Here is a 17,838-nt window from a genome sequence, read left to right as displayed (position 1 = left end):
GTGTTGACATTGCATTGCGTTGCAAGTGCATGTAACTGCACGGCCTGCATAGCCCTGCAATAAGCAAAGCGATTACTCTGTAGGGGTCCAAAACTAGCACCAAACAGCAGCTCATATGTTGACACTCCTATTAACATAGTGCTGTATTTTATTTTCGCTAAGGAACGATAAAGCATGTTTTCTGTATTGCGGATGAAAAACCAGACAGAACTTTGCTCTGGGGCTTAGCAAGGGCAACTGACCAGCCAGAGCTAGCTATTGATTGATTGATTGATTGATTGATTGTATTTGTATCCCACTTTTTCTCCACGGCGCACATGGTTCTGTCAGTGCGTGATTAACCCCTACAACAGCCCTGTGAAGTCAGTTTGGCTGAGAGGCAGTCCATGGTCCATAGAATCATAGAATCATAGAGTTGGAAGAGACCACAACGGCTATCGAGTCCAACCCCCTGCCAAGCAGGAAACACCATCAGAGCACTCCTGACATATGGTTGTCAAGCCTCTGCTTAAAGACCTCCAAAGTAGGAGACTCCACCACACTCTTTGGCAGCAAATCCCACTGTCGAACAGCTCTTACTGTCAGGAAGTTCTTCCTCATGTTTAGGTGGAATCTTCTTTCTTGTAGTTTGGATCCATTGCTCCGTGTCCGCTTCTCTGGAGCAGCAGAAAACAACCTTTCTCCCTCCTCTATGTGACATCCCTTTATATATTTGAACATGGCTATCATATCACCCCTTAACCTCCTCTTCTCCAGGCTAAACATGCCCAGCTCCCTTAGCCGTTCCTCATAAGGCATCGTTTCCAGGCCTTTGACCATTTTGGTTGCCCTCCTCTGGACACGTTCCAGTTTGTCAGTGTCCTTCTTGAATTGTGGTGCCCAGAACTGGACACAGTACTCCAATTGAGGTCTGACCAGAGCAGAATACAGTGGCACTATTACTTCCCTTGATCTAGATGCTATACTCCTATTGATGCAGCCCAGAATTGCATTGGCTTTTTTAGCTGCCGCGTCACACTGTTGGCTCATGTCAAGTTTATGGTCAACCAAGACTCCTAGATCCTTTTCACATGTACTGCTCTCAAGCCAGGTGTCCCCCATCTTGTATTTGTGCCTCTCATTTTTTTTTTGCCCAAGTGCAATACTTTACATTTCTCCCTGTTAAAATTCATCTTGTTTGTTTTTGCCCAGTTCTCTAATCTGTCAAGGTCGTTTTGAAGTGTGATCCTGTCCTCTGGGGTGTTAGCCACCCCTCCCAGGTCCAATTGGGTCGAGTTGGGGTTCAGGACAGCTCAAGCCAAGATGTCTATGGTCACCCAGTGAGAGCTTCATGACTGAGTGTGAATTTGAACCTTGGTCGCCCCCAGTGTTAGAAACTATATAAACTAGGCACCAAGGTTACAGTCGCCAAAATGGAATGCCTAGTTGCCATTTTTGGGCAAGACTGCTCAGTCTAAAGCAGTGATTCTCAACCTGTGGGTCCCCAGATGTTGTTCGACTACAACTCCCATCACCCCTGAGCTCTGGCCTTGCTTGCTAGGGGTGATCGGAGTTGTAGTTCAACAACATCTGGGGACCCACAGGTTGAGAAAAGCTGGTCTAAAGTCTTATTTTTCAAAGGATGGACTGACAGTGATTGATTCTGAGTTAAACATCTGGCTAGTCCAGATAACAACCTTGAGGTAGGTAAAGAGCTTAGAAAACTTAAAGAAGAAAAGTCACTTCATCCCGGGACCACAGTCCACATCTATATTGGCCTCTTCCGACCTCTTTTTCTTAATGGCAACACGGACCATTCATAACGTGAGAATATCCTTCACAACTGTGAGCAGGGCAATGGAGTGGGATAAGGGAAGATTGTTCACCGCTCCTGCACGGAAAAAGCGTTTTGGTTCATTCTGATAAAATAGATAGTAACTGACAGAATTTTACAGGATAGGGTCTTAGCGTGTGAAAGCAGTCCAGATCTAAAGATTCCCAGATGGTGGAGGTGTCAGGCATCAATGGGAAGGAAGAAAAAGTCCCAACCAAAGATAACCAAGATGATAAACTATGCCAAATGGCAAAAATGACCGTGAAGATCAGACTCCAAGATGATAAGAAATTCAGTAAAGAGTGGGAAACAGTTATAGAGTACCTTAAAGATCACTGTAGATATTTAAAAACATTAGCAGGGTTGTTATAACACTTAAAATGTAATACGACTAAAAGTTAAAAATGGATATAAAATGAGTTTGAAAAATGTAAATAGATGCAGCAGGAAAAACTGATAAATATTGGAAAGAAGGGGTGGGGTGGGGGAAGTTAAGGGATTTAAGTAATCTCAGATGTGAAAAAGAATGAAAACGATTTAAATGTATAGGTAAAGGTAAAGGTAAAGGGACCCCTGAGCATTAGGTCCAGTTGTGGCCGACTGTGGAGTTGCGGCGCTCATCTTGCTTTACTGGCCGAGGGAGCCGGCATACAGTTTCCGGGTCATGTGGCCAGCATGACTAAGCCGCTTCTGGCGAACCAGAGCAGCGCACGAAAACGCCGTTTACCTTCCCGCCGGAGTGGTACCTATTGATCTACTTGCACTTTGATGTGCTTTCGAACTGCTAGGTTGGCAGGAGCAGGGACCGAGCAACGGGAGCTCACCACGTCGTGGGGATTTGAACCGCCAACCTTCTGATCGGCAAGTCCTAGGTTCTGTGGTTTAACCCACAGCGCCACCCGCATCCCTAAGTGGTTGATAGCCAATTGCAAAATGCGCCTGGCTAATTTCGAACACTGGTCTCCCCTAGCTGACACTCTAACCCAGGGGTCAGCAACAATTCTCAGCTGTGGGCCGGTCCACCACCCCTCAGACCATGTGGGGGGCCGGACTATATTTTGAAAAAAAATATGAACTAATTCCTATGCCCCACAAATAACCCAGAGATGCATTTTAAAGAAAAGCCCACATTCTACTCATGTAAAAACACGCTGATTCCCGGGACCATCCGCGGGCCGGATTTAGAAGGCGATTGGGCCAGATCCGACCCCCGTGCCTTCGCTTGCCTACCCCTGCTCTAACCCTTAGACCATGCTGCCTATGTCTTGGTGCTCCTGTGCAACATGAAGCTGAGCACCTGGGTCACGGACTGCGGCTGCTTCTTAGAGAAAAAGGAGGACCTCGTCCCTTGCCCAACCCAGGTTGCCTCGCTGAGCTGGCACTGCCATCCATGGCTCTCTTTGGCACTGAGGGCATGTGAGTCTCGCATGCAGACAGTCCGTGCGGGGAAGCACCTCCGGACGGTGTCCCCCTCTGCGCCCTTCCCTGGGCTACCTCTGCAGGAGAACAGCAGCACCTTTGAGCCCTGACATCCTGTTGTCTTGGCAGCGGGCACCGCGCAGGTCACTCCTCCGAGAGCCGAGGGCAGGCCAAGAACAATGGGAGATCAGTGCGGGATTGTGGGAGAGAGGCGCGCTGGAGCCACTCTGTCTGAGCTCCCCCTTGCTAACCTCTCCCGGCTTTGTTCGCCTATCAATGCTTCCTGCTGACGCCAACAATAGCCGCGCACAGCTGGGCCCTGTTTCATCTGGCTTCCAGGCCACACAGCCGAGAGAGAGGGGAAGCTGGGAAGAGGAGGAGGAGGAGGAGAGCAGGGCAGCCGAGCCACACTGGCGTGCCATTGAGTGGGCAAGTTGGCAGGGGCAAAAAACAACAACACAGAGGCAGTATTGAGGGTGGGTGGCAGGGGGGTCTGCCCTAGATCCCCATCATAGAATTGGTTTCTGAAGTGGGCTTCAGGATTTTGAAGCGTCCTATCCTAGGCCCCACGGACTTGACTGCGCGCCCCAGAGCCCTCTGCCCAGATGACTCAGGCAAGCAAGCCAAGCCTTGTGCCAACTTCCACTTGGTGCTGAAAGGGCATATAAGAAGACCATGGCATTTTCCGCTGCAGCAAGCAATCGCCTGAAGCAGCGGCGTTATGGTTAGGGTGCCAGTGTAGGAATGGGGAGACCTGGGTTCAAATCATGATGCCGCTGTGAACATTGCTGGGTAATCTTGGGCTAGGTAATCTCAGCCTGACTGACCTCGCAGGGTTGTTAAGTGTCAGGCGCTCGTCCTACACTCGAGTAGGACCCTGGCAGAGACACATGCCTGACTGGCATGTTCTCTCCCTCCCGGTCGATCCACTCTGTGGAGTCAAAACATACACCGTCGTGTGATAGACAACAATCCCATGACTGCAATCACGGAGCAGGAATTCTAACGGTTAGGAGGATGACACTGGGAACACGAGCAGCAATACATGGACTTCACTCTGTGTTTCCTGCAGAAAGAGTACATATGCCAAGCCTGCCTAATAGTAGAAGGCTGTAGTCTGATCTTTGAAGGGGAATAAAAGGTGATATTTTAGAAGTGGGGTGGTGGCGGCATGGGATGGAGAAATTGAATAGAGAGAAGTTTTCCTCCCTCTCTCTTAACACTGGAACTCGTGGACATCCAATGAATCTGAATGTTGGAAGACTCAGGACAGATAAAAGAAAGTCCTTCACGCAACACATAGTTAACCTGTGGAACTCACTGCCACAGGAAGGGAGTGGTGCCCCCCTCAACCTGGATGGCTTTAAAAGAGAATTAGACAAATTCATGAAGGTGAGGGCTATCCATAGCCACTCTGGGTGGCGTCCAACAAAATATTAAAATACAGTAACGCATCAAACATTAAAAGCTTCCCTGAACAGGGCTGTCTTCAGATGTCTTCTAAAAGTCTGGTAGTTGCTGTTCTCTTTGACATCTGGTGGGAGGGCGTTCCACAGGGCGGGTGCCACTACCGAGAAGGCCCTCTGCCTGGTTCCCTGTAACTTGGCTTCTCGCAGGGAGGGAACCGCCAGAAGGCCCTCGGCGCTGGACCTCAGTGTACGGGCAGAACGATGGGGGTGGAGACGCTCCTTCAGATATACTGGACCGAGGCCGTTTAGGGCTTTAAAGGTCAGCACCAACACTTTGAATTGTGCCCGGAGACGTACTGGGAGCCAATGTAGGTCTTTCAAGACCAGTGTTATGTGGTCTCGGCGGCCGCTCCCAGTCACCAGTCTGGCTGCTGTGTTCTGGATTAGTTGTAGTTTCCGGGTCACCTTCAAAGGTAGCCCCACATAGAGTGTATTGCAGTAGTCCAATTCCCATCATCCCTGACCACTGGTCCTGCTAGCTAGGGATAATGGGAGTTGCAGGCCAAAAACATCTGGAGGGCCGAGGCTGAGGAAGCCTGTTGTAGAAGAAACTTGAAAATGGTCTTGAACAAGTTGCTAGGCAATGGAAAATTTCCTCAGCAACAGGTGTCCTTATCAGGTCATGCAATCAGCTAAATCTGGGTCAGTGTGAATGAGTAGGTGAATGAGTCAGCATTAGGTCTCTGGCTGGATGGCTAAAAAGAGAAAAGGATTACGGGGGTTTTTTTTCTTTATTAATGACCAGTGTAAAGTTTTGTAAATAATAAAGACTCTGAAAAACAGAACCAAATGGTGTTTATTCCTGTAATGGGAATTTCACTAAGAGAGAGCTGGAATGTTGCTGCTGCTGCTGTGAAGAAGTAAAAGATGCAGGAAAATGTTTCTGTAAAAGGAATTGCAGAAAGAAAGAAAGAGTTGGTTCACGCACCAACAAAGATTGCTGTCTAGCAGGGAAGCTGGCTCACTTGCAGATGAGTTGTTTGTCCAGCGTTCTTCCAGATTTGTTTGCACAAAGTTTGCAGGGAGGCTAGACGGTGTCCTTGTTTATTTACTGAGCGTGCATCTTGAATTGTTTGCGGAGAGGTGACATTGTGGCCGGGCAAATGTCATCCCAGGACATTTGTACCACCATCACTTCCCTTATCACACACAAAATAAGACTGGTTATTTTCTCCTTTGGGGGGGGGGGCGGGAAGTGGGTTTGTTGTGCAAAAGCTCCCAGTAAGCTTCAGTTGCACAAATTTGCCATGTGCTGGTATTTGATTGAATCTTGCCCCTTCCGCTAACTTTGACACCAGTTGACAAAACTACCTCCCAACTTCCCAGCGGTGTGAAGCTCAGTTCCCTGTGCCTGGCCTGCCATTGGTTGCCCCCCAGCAATACCAGGGTCCCTGCATTCCTTTGTGTCCCCCACCCCATAGCCAACTCCAGAGGCTTCCAGCACTAGAGGAGACCCTAAGAACAAGAGGTGCTATTTTAGTTTTACTTAGTGTGCTTTATTTTCCTTTTGATTGGGAATCCTCGCTGTTTTTACCCTGCTTTCTAAACTCCTCTTAAACAAACTGCTTAATTGGATTTCTTGGCTGAAAAAGTTTCTGAAGGCACAGGGGAAGGGGGGCTCTTTCTCTCCCTCCCCCACCCCATTGCTCAGACATTTGGGCCACTTGTTTAAAGCGTTGGGAGATTTAAAGACTTAGGAGATCAAGAGGGGTGGTGGGCTGAAGCTGAAAGGCAGGAGACTTGGGGTGGGGTCTTCAGGTGAGATTCCATCACATGTCAGCATATTCAGGTTGCTCCTGACTGAGGTTGCATCTACAGCATGGGTAGGCAAACTAAGGCCCATGGGCTGGATCTGGCCCAATCGCCTTCTAAATCCGGCCCCAGACAGTCCGGGAATCAGTGTGTTTTCACATGAGTAGACTGAGTCCTTTTATTTAAAATTCACCTCTGGGTTGTTTGTGGTGCCTGCCTGGTGTTTTTACATGAGTAGAATGTGTGTTTTTATTTAAAACGCATCTCTGGGTTATCTGTGGGACATAGAAATTTGTTCATTTTTCTTTCTTTCAAAATATAGTCTGGCCCCCGATAAGGTCTGAGGGACAGTGGACTGGCCTCCTGCTGAAAAAGTTTGCTGATCTACAACTTATGCTTAAAGAACTCCAGTGCAACTTTAACAGTTATAGAATCACAGAACTGTAGAGTTGGAAGGGACCCCAGGGGTCATCTAGTCCAACCCCCCGAAATGCAGGAATATCCTCAGTCCCATATGGGAATCGAACCCGCAACCTTGGCATTATCAGCGCCATGTTCTAAGCAACTGGGGTCAGAGTGATCCAGACATGCAGCGGTGCCCACAAAATGGTTTCTGGCAAGATCTGCGTACACCGCAAGATTTCAGTGAGATCTCACCAGATTTCAGCGAGATCTCACAGGATCTCACCAGAAATGGGTGCCACTGCCATTGCTGCTTGTGCTCCCCCAGTGCTGGAGGTGGCAGGCGAGACACCACCCCGTGGGTTTCCGCCACCTGAGGCGGCTGCTTCACCCCACCTCATGGACGGTGCCGGGAATTCTAGCTCTGTGAGGCCTTAGCAAACTACAGTTTCCAGGATTCTTCAGGGACCACGACAGTCATCCCCAAAGACCAGAATTATTATTTTTTGACAGTAAGCAAAGAGATGGGGGGGGGACATAGGCTGACACTTGCTTGGACGCAACCTCATCTAATGTTGGGTGGGGGGCGGTGATGAGACCCCCCCCCCCAGCTGCCCCTCTCCTTGGAGAAACAGCGTGGAGAGCTGAGAAGAAGCTGAAAAAGCGCTTGGCATCCTGGCGCAGTTCTCCCGCTGGTTTGCAACCGGCCTGCGGGGGGCGCTGCACCAAACGCCAAGCGCAGACCAGGAAAGGGGGCGAGCAAATGCGCGCCCCCTCCCCCGACGCCGCTCTATGGGGCCCCCAACAGCTGGCTCCTGGTTGTGGAATCCCAGCTTTAGATCGCGCCGGGGAACGAGGTGTTTGTGTGTGTGTGGATAACAGCGGGAGGGGGATTACGCCCCCCCCAAAAAAACTCCCTGGCACCTGCAAGAGACCCCCATTGTCGGGTGGGGGACGGGACTCGACGGCTTCGAGGTGATAAAAGCTCCGGGCCGGGTTTCTCAGGGCCCTTGGCTTGCAGGTGAATGGCGTTGGGGGGTGGGGGGGAAGGCGCGGGGGAGGCTCCCTCCCTCCCCCTTTCCTCCCCCCCCCGGCCCTTGCGGTCTCCATGGGCACCGGCCGCGAGGCGCCAGGCTGACAGCGCTCAGGGTTTTATGAATGGGTGACATCACAGGCTTTGGCGTCTCGCGGTCTGAGCGGCTTGTTAAGACACAGAAACAGCCCGAGGGGGCGGGCAGGGTTCGAGCTGGGGGGGGGGAGAGAGACGGAGCGCTACCGAGGCTGCTTTGGGAACGGCTATAAATGGCAACGGTCCAGGCCGACTGGAGGAGAGGGAAGGGAGGGAGGAAGGAGAGAGAGAAGGAGCTGGGAGAGATGAATGGGGCGAAAGTGAAAGTGGGAGCCCCCGAAGAAGAGGGCGATTCAGGATCGTGCTGCAAATTAGGAGGGGGCGCCGGCGGCTGGGAGACTTTGCAACGCTGGGCTTGCGAGTATGCATTGCAGAAACACACACACACACAGGAATTGTGGTTGTTTTTTGCTTGCGTTTTGGAAACAAGTTGGGCGCTTGCAAAGTCCCGATTCCAAGCTGCCTGCGAAGCGGCTGGTGGCGGGGGGGAGGACCGGGGGAGGGAGCAAGGTCGATCCTCAGCCGCTCTGCTCAGGATCTCATCCTGCGACTCCGAGAAGGGTCGGCTGCAAAAGTTGGGTCGGATTCATTCAGCAAACGCTGAGCGCCAGGGGCAGGATAGGAATATCAACAGGGTCCTTGCTGGGAGAATTTATTGGAATGATGGTTTTGCAGCCTCATTCAGTGAATTCAGTGGTATTTAGCAATGATTCACACCACAACCCACGCATTTTATTTATTTTTTAAAAAGTTGGTTTCCCCACCACCTCCAGTCGATTTGCAGCTGTGGAGCGTGTGAACGAGCTAACACGTGACCAGACTGGGATTAAACATTCATCCCGGAAACTCTTCAGAAATCGAACTCGCCTCAAACGTGACCGCTTTCATCTCCTTTCTAGAAGGATCCCGGTTTTCACCGGGCGTTGATTATTAATCAATCAATCAATCATTCCCGGACTTTTGCAGGCACCGAAACTGGAGGGGATCGAAACTTTAAAAGCCCCCCCCCCCAGCTTAATCCATTGCATGTCTTGTTTTCTAAAACAGCTTCCAAATCCGCTCTCCCATCGCTCTTCAGCCTTAACGCTTTGGAGCCCAGTTTAAATAAAATTAAATATAGTTTAAATAACTATAGATGGTGCCTGTAGCAGTCGGCGACCGGGGGTGGGGGGTGGGAGCAGGAAGATCTTTAATAAAATAAAATACAAACCCGGCTAATTTTCCTCTCTTGAGAAACATCTTAACATCTGCATTAAGGATGGCGAAGGAACGCCTTCTGGGAGAAAGTTTGCAAATCTATAAATACATATATTTACAAGATATTAAGTGTGTGTTTAATGGGTGGCGGTGATCCGGGGGGGGGACACTTTAATACCCCATTTGTTTCCGTGTATGGAGGAGGAGGGCGGGGGAGGGGGAGGAGGCAGCGGGGAGGCGAAAGTGTCAAATCTGTCGTTAAAAACTATTTATTTTTCAAGTGCCTGTCACATTCCTTTCATCCTCGTCTTTTTCCGGATAAAATGCCCCCGAGCTCCCTACACCTGCAGCTCTCCCCAATCTCTCTTTAAAAAAAGAAGAAGAGGGGGCGGGAACTCCTTGCTTCCCATGATGTTTGGCTTTGGAAAAAAGAGGGGGGAAAAATCACCCCAAGCTCCCTTTTCAATTCCGTCCCATAGAGGAAAAGTTGCTGCGGGAGCCACGCCCCCTTCCCTCCCTCCACTCCTGCGATTGGCTCCTCCGCACGGCGCTCGGCCCCGCCCACTCCTCCCCGGCCCCTATAAATAGCTGGTCCTGCTCGACGGCGCGGCACTTGCAGCGCTTCGTCCGTCTCGCTGCGCGCCTGGATTTCCCATTTTTCCTCGCTTTCCCTCCGCCGCCGCCTCGACCCTTCGCGCAGCCATGAAGGTGGCCACCGCCGCAGCGCCCGCCGTGTCGCCCGGCCCCAGCTGCGCCCTGAAAGGCGTGCGCCTGGGCTCCGGGGGCGCGGGCGAGCCGGTGTCGCGGTGCCTGTCGGAGCAGAGCGTCTCCTTGTCCCGGGCCGGCAGCCCGCCGCCCCCTCGGGGCTTGCCCCTGTGCCCGGAGCAGGCAGCCGCCGCCGCCTCGCTGCTCATGGACATGAAGGGCTGCTACTCGCGCCTGGCCGGGCTGGTGCCCACCCTGCCCCGCCACCGACGGGTCTCCAAGGTGGAAATCCTCCAGCACGTTATCGATTACATCTGGGACCTCCAGCTGGAGCTACAGCACCCGCTGGGCGCCGGGCCGACCCCGCAGAGGGCCACGGACGAGCCGGCCGGAGCCGTGCCCGAGGTGAGCCCCGGCCGCTGACCCACCGCGCCGCCGTCTCTCCCTGGGCTACTTGGGGGGGGGGTACCACGGTGGGCAGCAAGTGGAGGGTTTCACGGTGTCCCTTGCCTGCCCACGGAGCCTCCGGCTAGGGGGGCGTTTCCAGGCTTGCACCCCCACCCCGATGATTTGACTCCCTTTTCCATCCGGACGCCACCTTCCCCTGGTCTCCGTGGCGGAGTCGCTTGGGTGCCATATCATGCGCTTTTGGGGCTGCTGCTTCTGCTTCTACTTCTTCAGGGGGGGGGGTGTTTTCACCCCATCCCAAATCCTGCCACCCTATCCTGGGGTTGCCCTTCCGCGCTGTGGACTCTTAACGACCTGGCACCCTAGGGTGCCGCTGCTGCCTTTGATGTTTTTACTTTCTGGACGTCCATTCTTGGGGAGGGGATTCCCACGCCACCCCTGTGTGTGCGCTTTCGTTTTTCAACATGGAGGCGATGCCCTCTGCCTGGTGTTCCTAGTCGCCCCCACCCCATTTTTACCTATTTTAGATATTGCCCCTTCTTTGCTCTGGGTGGGTGTGTTAAATCTTCCCCATCCCATAACCATAGTTTCTGTATCCTGACCCTGTATTCCTCTTCCCTGATGCCTCTTGTGACCGCTCCCCCCCCCTCAAAATTCTTCTGATTCCCACCCCCTTTTCTGTCCCCTTTTGGGGGAGATGGGGCATACACCCCCAGCCTTTATTGCGGCTTCTCCTTGCTGCTGTCAATATTGAGCCATTGGCTATTGCATTAAAGCACTGTATTCAAATCAAGGCTGGATGGATTCTCTCCCTTTGCAGAAAATACTTTTTGCCCTTGCCCATTCTCCTCCTTCGGTCCTCTCCTACATGCTGTGCCTTTTTTTGGGGGGGGGGGTTCAGGGCAGCCCCATGGATATTTCCCATCATCCCTGACCTGTGGCTGCAAGGGCTGATGGGAGATAAGAGTCCCAGTCTCCCCTTCGCTACAGGAAGATGACAGTTACTGCCTAGGGAAACTGGAATGGCAATGGCTCTTGCTTGCAGTCCGGTGGACTTTGCTCCTGCCATTGATGTTGTTTGTCTGTGTGTATGTGTGTTCTGGGTTAGGCTTGATGGAATCTGGTAGCACTGAACCCAGTCACCCTTACTTTTCAGAAGCTTCACAAGCTTCTGGGTTTCACAGCAGTCTTCAGCAGAGTGCTGGCTTCATCCCTAGGCAAAAAATGGGGAGTTAAGAACCGATGTTGCTGTTGAGGGTCTCAAAACAGCCTTCTGTGGATTTACGAATTGCAGCGCTATTGGTTTTTATCTCCATGCTGATCAATCTTATCTTGTGTTTACTTCCAGCCTGCTTGTGTGAATGCTGATGACCGGATCCTGTGCCGCTGAGGGCCAGTCTGGCCTGCGGAACGTCCTTGGAAGACATGGCTTTCCTGTTGCTCCTCCAATGGCAGGGGAAGGAATTCTCTCCTCTCCCAACGGACTAGGTTCCAGTGGACTTAGACAGAGAGACTGCAAAGGACATTTTTACCGGAGGTGAAGGAGAGTTGAAACCAACAGCCTCTGCCCCACTTTCCCCGTGTCGAGAGGGTGCCACGTGGGTGTCTCTTAGCGAGAAAGAGGAACCAGCGCCGGTGAACTCAAACTGAACTCAAAAGCAGCACCCTCTATGGAAGGGGTTTAATGCTTAAAACAGGCAGTGCTTGTTCTTTAAGAAAAGAGAAAAGCAGCGTGTTGTAACTCTCTCCAAAATACTTCTCAGATTTCTGAGAATCATTCTTGTATTGTATATTACAATGATAATGTTTCCCCCCTGAGAATATTGTTCTACAATAGTTTGAGGTTTTTGTTATTAAAACAAATGCATATTGCGACAAATGGTCCTTTGGGGTCGTGTGGCTTTTATTGGGTGGAAGGGGATTTTGGGGTATAAATTAGGCCAGTTGTTATCTGGGAAGAGGTGTTTGGAAGACCATACAAATCACCACCCTCTCTGGGGAAAAGAAAAACCAGGAGCCAACGTCCCCCTCAAATTCTGAATCCTCCTCACACATTCTTCGTAAATCTTAACAGCCCTACATAGTTGTTGTCGTTTAGTCGTGTCTGACTCTTCCTGACCCCCTGGACCAGAGCACGCCAAGCACCCCTGTCCTCCACTGCCTCCCGCAGTTTGGCCAGACGCATGTTTGTAGTTTCGAGAACACTGTACAACCATCTCATCCTCTGTCTTCCCCTTCTCCTTGTGCCCTCCATCTTTCCCAACATCAGGGTCTTTTCCAGGGAGTCTTCTCTTCCCATGAGGTGGCCAAAGTCTTGGAGCCTCAGCTTCAGGATCTGTCCTTCCAGTCAGCACTCAGGGCTGATTTCCTTCAGAATGGAGAGGTTTGATCTTCTTGCAGTCCATGGGACTCTCAAGAGTCTCCTCCAGGACCAGAATTCAAAAGCATCCATTCTTCAGCGTTCAGCCTTCTTGATGGTCCAGCTCTCACATCCATACATCACTACTGGGAAAACCATAGCGTTAACTATACGGACCCTGCATGGTCGGCCAACATTATTATCTGGCTCACAGGGGGAGGCAGGTCTACTTTCAGATCTCCTGGGAAAGTTACTAGAAACTTGCAGTCTGTAGCTTATGCAGCAACCTTTCCCAAGCGAGTCCCCTCCAGATGCTGTAGTTGACATAGAATCACATAGAATCATAAAGTTGTGGAGTTGGTAGTCCAGGCATGTTGAAAGTCCGTTTCGGGGGCCTAATCCGGCCCCCGTGGCAGTATATGTCCTGGGGTAAAATTGTAAAAAACCCCTCAATAACTTCAATCCTAAAAAAAGCTTTGGTCGGCCCTCACACATGTTCACTTCATCGAATCTGGCCCTCTTTAAAAAATTTGGGCACCCCTGATCTACAACATCATACCCTCCAGTCCACTTCCCATAGTCTCTGGCCATTGGGCTTGCTTGCTGGGGCTGATGGGAGTCCCAGCAGTAGAATCATAGAACTGGAAGGGGCCCTGAGGGTCATCTAGTCCAACCCCATGAATGCAGGAATTTTGTTGCCCAACTTGGGGTTTGGACCCACAACCCTGAGAATAAGAGTCTCGTGATCTACGACTGAGTTATCCCAGGGATGTGTTTGGTGGGCGCCACAAGGGCCAACTCGGCATTGCAGGGGGTTGGGCTAGATGACCTTCGGGGTGTCCCAACTCCACAGTTTTATGATTCTATGACCCTGTTTTGGAGTACAGCACAGCTCCTATCTGCTTGAACCAGTGGAAGCCTGATGGCAACAGCTTCTCTCCACAACTGGGGGCTGAGTGCTCTTCACTGCAGAGATGGGAGATGATTATTGGAGGAGTAGTTCCTACTTGCACAGCCTGAACTTGTGGGGGCCTGAATATCTGATGATTTCTTCCTCTTCTGACTGTGTGTGGGCGATCGGGGATCTATTGGTCTCCTTCCAGCCCTTCTCTGGAAATGCGTTATTGGTTTTGCAGGATACTTTTCCTGCAAAAAAAAAAAAAGCAGAGTGTGTCAGAAATGAGCAAGGATGCGAAAGTCTGCAAGCTTGTGCACGACCCCTGCAACATCGCACTGGGGATTCGACTAACCCAGCTTTCCCCAAACTGGTGCCCTCTACTTTTGGGTTACAACCCCAGATCAGCTCCAGTCAGCACAAGGTTGGGGAAGCCTGGGCTAGATTGAGGAACACATGGTAAATATCTTCTCTCTCTCTCTCTCTCTCTCTCTCTCTCTCTCTCTCTCTCTCTCTCTCTCTGTGTGTGTGTGTGTGTGTGTATACACAGAGGCAGATACAGTGGTACCTTGGGTTAAGTACTTAATTCGTTCTAGAGGTCCGTACTTAACCTGAAACTGTTCTTAACCTGAAGCACCACTTTAGCTAATGGGGCCTCCCCCTGCCACTGCGCCGCCAGAGCACGATTTCTGTTCTCATCCTGAAGCAAAGTTCTTAACCTGAAGCACTATTTTTGGGTTAGTGGAGTCTGTAACCTGAAGCGTATGTAACCTGAAGCGTATGTAACCCGAGGTACCACTGTAATAATAAAAAATACGCTTCTTTTTTTCCAAGGAGCTTAAGCTGAAATAATGATCTGGCTGCTTCTTGCAGCCCCACAAGCAACCTTTGGTAAGGCTTCTAGGTGACCTCTGAAGTTATCTTCCCACCAGGTTTGGTGGCTTCCTTTTTATTCCCATTTCACAGACTGGAGAACTGAGGCCAAAGGAATAGCCCTGTACAGTGGAAGCCATGCAGCTTTTACGGAAACAGGATGGGAGAGCGTTTTGCCTGGGCGGGTGAGTAATGCCACTGCTGTGGGCGGGGTTGAAGCACAGCTTTGCCAGTTTTTTGTGTGACAGAAGAGAGAATGAGGCTGGCCTAACATAGCTAGCGAGTGACTCCCTAGTGCCTGAAGCAATTGCAGGGAGCACAGCTGAAAGAGTGAAAAGCTGCGTCACGCATAAATTGAGCTTGAGGCTGGGTGCCGGAATGCGGTAGGAGTGTCCTTGACCGTGTGCAGAGTGCACAACATTTGAGTAATAGCTGGGAGCAGCGCTGCTGAGCCAAGAGAGGTTTCTGCTCTTGAAATTTCCCTCTTTACAGAAATCCCCATCGAATTTGGCCATTTTGCACTCTGAGACTGATTTCAGCCCCAACTGGCGGGGCAAATCCTGCCTTCTTGGAGTTAAAAGAGGAGGTACACAAAAGTCCTTCCAAAAACCATGCTGCTCCAGGTGAGGCAAAGCTTTTCCAATAGATAAGTAAAGGTAAAGGGACCCCTGACCATTAGGTCCAGTCGTGGCTGACTCTGGGGTTGCGGCGCTCATCTCGCTTTACTGGCCGAGGGAGCCGGCGTACAGCTTCCGGGTCATGTGGCCAGCAGGACTAAGCCGCTTCTGGCGAACCAGAGCAGCACATGGAAACTCCGTTTACCTTCCCGCTGGAGGGAAGTAGACCTATTGATCTACTTGCACTGTGACGTGTTTTCGAACTGCTAGGTTGGCTGGAGCAGGGACCAAGCAACAGGAGCTCATCCCGTCACGGGGATTCGAACCACCGACCTTCTGATCAGTAAGTCCTAGGCTCTGTGGTTTAACCCAAAGCGCCACCCGCATCCCTTTTCCAATAGATACCTGCATGTAAAAAAGCAGAACAGTGAAAGTTGCCAACTTCTCCATGATTGCTGCTAGTTTATTGTATGCAGTGAGATATTTCTGCAAGAATTCCATGCGATTCCTCCTTGCGCAGTAGTCCCAGGAAGAGGGAGCCTACCAGCTGATCTTACCTGTATGTAAGCTAGGGCTGCTTTTTGGCACTTGGATTCCTTCTCGAAAATTGCCAAAATCTGTCCCAGGCCCAGCTCAGAGGACTGGACAAATGTATGTGGCACAAGATGGGCACCTTGCAGCCTTTGAGATGATGTCGGGCTCCTCTCAGCCCAGCCAGCATGGCCAAACCCTGTGCATGATGGGAGCTGCAATCCATCCCCAACTCCTCCATCCCAAACCCCTAAGGCTTCTCCCAAAGCTTCATGGGGATTGTAGTCTGTTTTAGAAGCTCCCGCCAGCATCCCTCGCAGCGAGAGGGAAGCTGTGGGCCGAGCAAGCGGCTGTTGGCCTTGATGGATCCAACTTCCCAAGGAGATTGCAAGCAGAACCTCCTCTTGGCTTCCTGCCCTCACATCTGCCAGGCGGTATCTGCAGCTGTTTGGCCCGTGGCAGATTTGTGACTAAGCTGCACTGGCAATCCTGTTTGGGAACAGAGCTAAGTCATCAATAACTTTGGAAAAGGAAGGACTGATGTTGCATCCCTCACCACGCCCAGAACTTAAGGAGAACCCAGCGGATGCATCCGGCCGGTACCCCTCAAGTCTAGCATCCCCCAGGCCAGATCCCCTAGTGAAAAACCTTCAAACAGGACCTGAGGACAAGATCCCTCTGTCCGTGTTTGAAAAAGAAAAGGTTCTGACCTCCTTTTACTCCTTTGCCTAGTCCTCAGACCTTAGCTGGCACAAAAGAGTCTTTGAGAAAGAGTATTCTTGCAGAGTATTGCTGCTTTTATTCTTAAAAAGTCTTCTTCTCCAACCATGACCGACAGCTTTTACACACATCAAACGCAACCAGCTTTCTACCATCCAACCAACGCACCACCAAACGCAACCATTGACCACTCTATATTGTTGTTGTTGTATAGTCGTTAAGTCGTGTCCGACTCTTCGTGACCCCCTGGACCAGAGCACGCCAGGCACTCCTGTCTTCCACTGCCTCCCACAGTTTGGTCAAACTCATGCTGGTAGCTTCAAGAACACTGTCCCACCAACTCATCCTCTGTCGCCCCCTTCTCCTTGTGCCCTCCATCTTTCCCAACATCAGGGTCTTTTCCAGGGAGTCTTCTCTTCTCCTGAGGTGGCCAGAGTCTTGGGCCTCAGCTTCAGGATCTGTCCTTCCAGTGAGCACTCAGGGCTGATTTCCTTAAGAATGGAGAGCTTTGATCTTCTTGCAGTCCATGGGACTCTCAAGAGTCTCCTCCAGCACCATCATTCAAAAGCACCCATTCTTTGGCAATCAGCCTTCTTTATGGTCCAGCTCTTACTTCCATACATCACTACTGGGAAAACCATAGCTTTAACTATACGGACCTTTGTTGGCAAGGTGATGTCTCTGCTTTTTAAGATGCTGTCTAGGTTTGTCATTGCTTTTCTCCCAACCTCAGACCTTAATTGGCACAAAAGAGTCTTTGAGAAAGAGTATTCTTGCAGAGTCTTCTTAAAAAGTCTTCTTCTCCAACCACGATCAACAGCTTTTACACACACCAAACGCAACCAGCTTTCTACCATCCAACCCGCCCACCACCAAATGCAACCATTGACCACTCTATATATACAGGTAGAATTTGGTGAAAAGTTGCATGAGCCATTGTAGGCCGCTGACTCATGCTGACTTAGTTCTTTTAGCATTAAAGAAACAGCGGCCAATGTTTAGCCATCACACCCTCTCCCCTCCCGCGGTTTCCAGCATCTGATATTGAGAAGCAATGCTTCCTCTGGTCTCAGCTGTGGGAAGCATAGTCACAATGGCTAGTAGCTACTGACAGCTGTTTCCTCCATGAATTCATCAAACTTTCTTTTAAAGACACCCAGGTTGGTGGGCATCACCAATCCCAAACATGACATCATCTGAAGTTTGTCTAGCCTTAATGAATCCTGCCTTGTAAGAAGGTAAAATCCTATTGGGAAATGATATACAATGAATTGAAGAAACTGTTAAAAATAACTTTTGTAAAAAAAAACCCAGAAGCCTTTTTATTATTAGGTATTTTAGGTCAAGACATACCAAAAGAAATGAGGACTTTATTTATGTATGCCACTAGAGCAGCAAGAATGTTGATTGCACAAAATTGGAAGCCTGGAGAAATACCAACTAAAGAACAATGGGAAGAGAAGTTGATGAACTATGCAGAACTGGCAAAAATGACAGACAGACTAAGAGAAAAAGACAACAGAGACTTTGAAAAACATTGGGAACCATT

The 17,838-nt window shown here is 50.5% G+C and overlaps 1 protein-coding gene across 1 annotated transcript; it reads left to right on the top strand.

The window, feature by feature from the left end:
* The first annotated feature begins 9,785 nt into the window (after positions 1-9,785).
* On the top strand, positions 9,786-12,178 carry ID1 (inhibitor of DNA binding 1). The gene is made up of 2 exons (XM_081195153.1): positions 9,786-10,291; positions 11,643-12,178. Exons 1-2 carry the CDS (start codon positions 9,884-9,886, stop codon positions 11,682-11,684), a joined length of 450 nt encoding a protein of 149 aa, XP_081051279.1. The 5' UTR covers positions 9,786-9,883; the 3' UTR covers positions 11,685-12,178.
* Positions 12,179-17,838: the final 5,660 nt, after the last annotated feature.

This window comes from Podarcis bocagei (genome assembly GCF_964188305.1).
Source record: "Podarcis bocagei genome assembly, chromosome: 5".
Taxonomy (NCBI): domain Eukaryota; kingdom Metazoa; phylum Chordata; class Lepidosauria; order Squamata; family Lacertidae; genus Podarcis; species Podarcis bocagei.
Note: the sequence above shows the minus strand (reverse complement) of the source record. Positions and strands in the feature narration are given on the sequence as shown.

Bases quoted from the DNA above. Each gene is read 5' to 3' on its own strand.
- ID1 (XM_081195153.1), top strand. From the start codon at position 9,884: ATGAAGGTGGCCACCGCCGCAGCGCCCGCCGTGTCGCCCGGCCCCAGC. The intron at 10,292-11,642 runs GTGAGCCCCGGC...GTTTACTTCCAG, and splicing joins CGGCCGGAGCCGTGCCCGAG to CCTGCTTGTGTGAATGCTGA.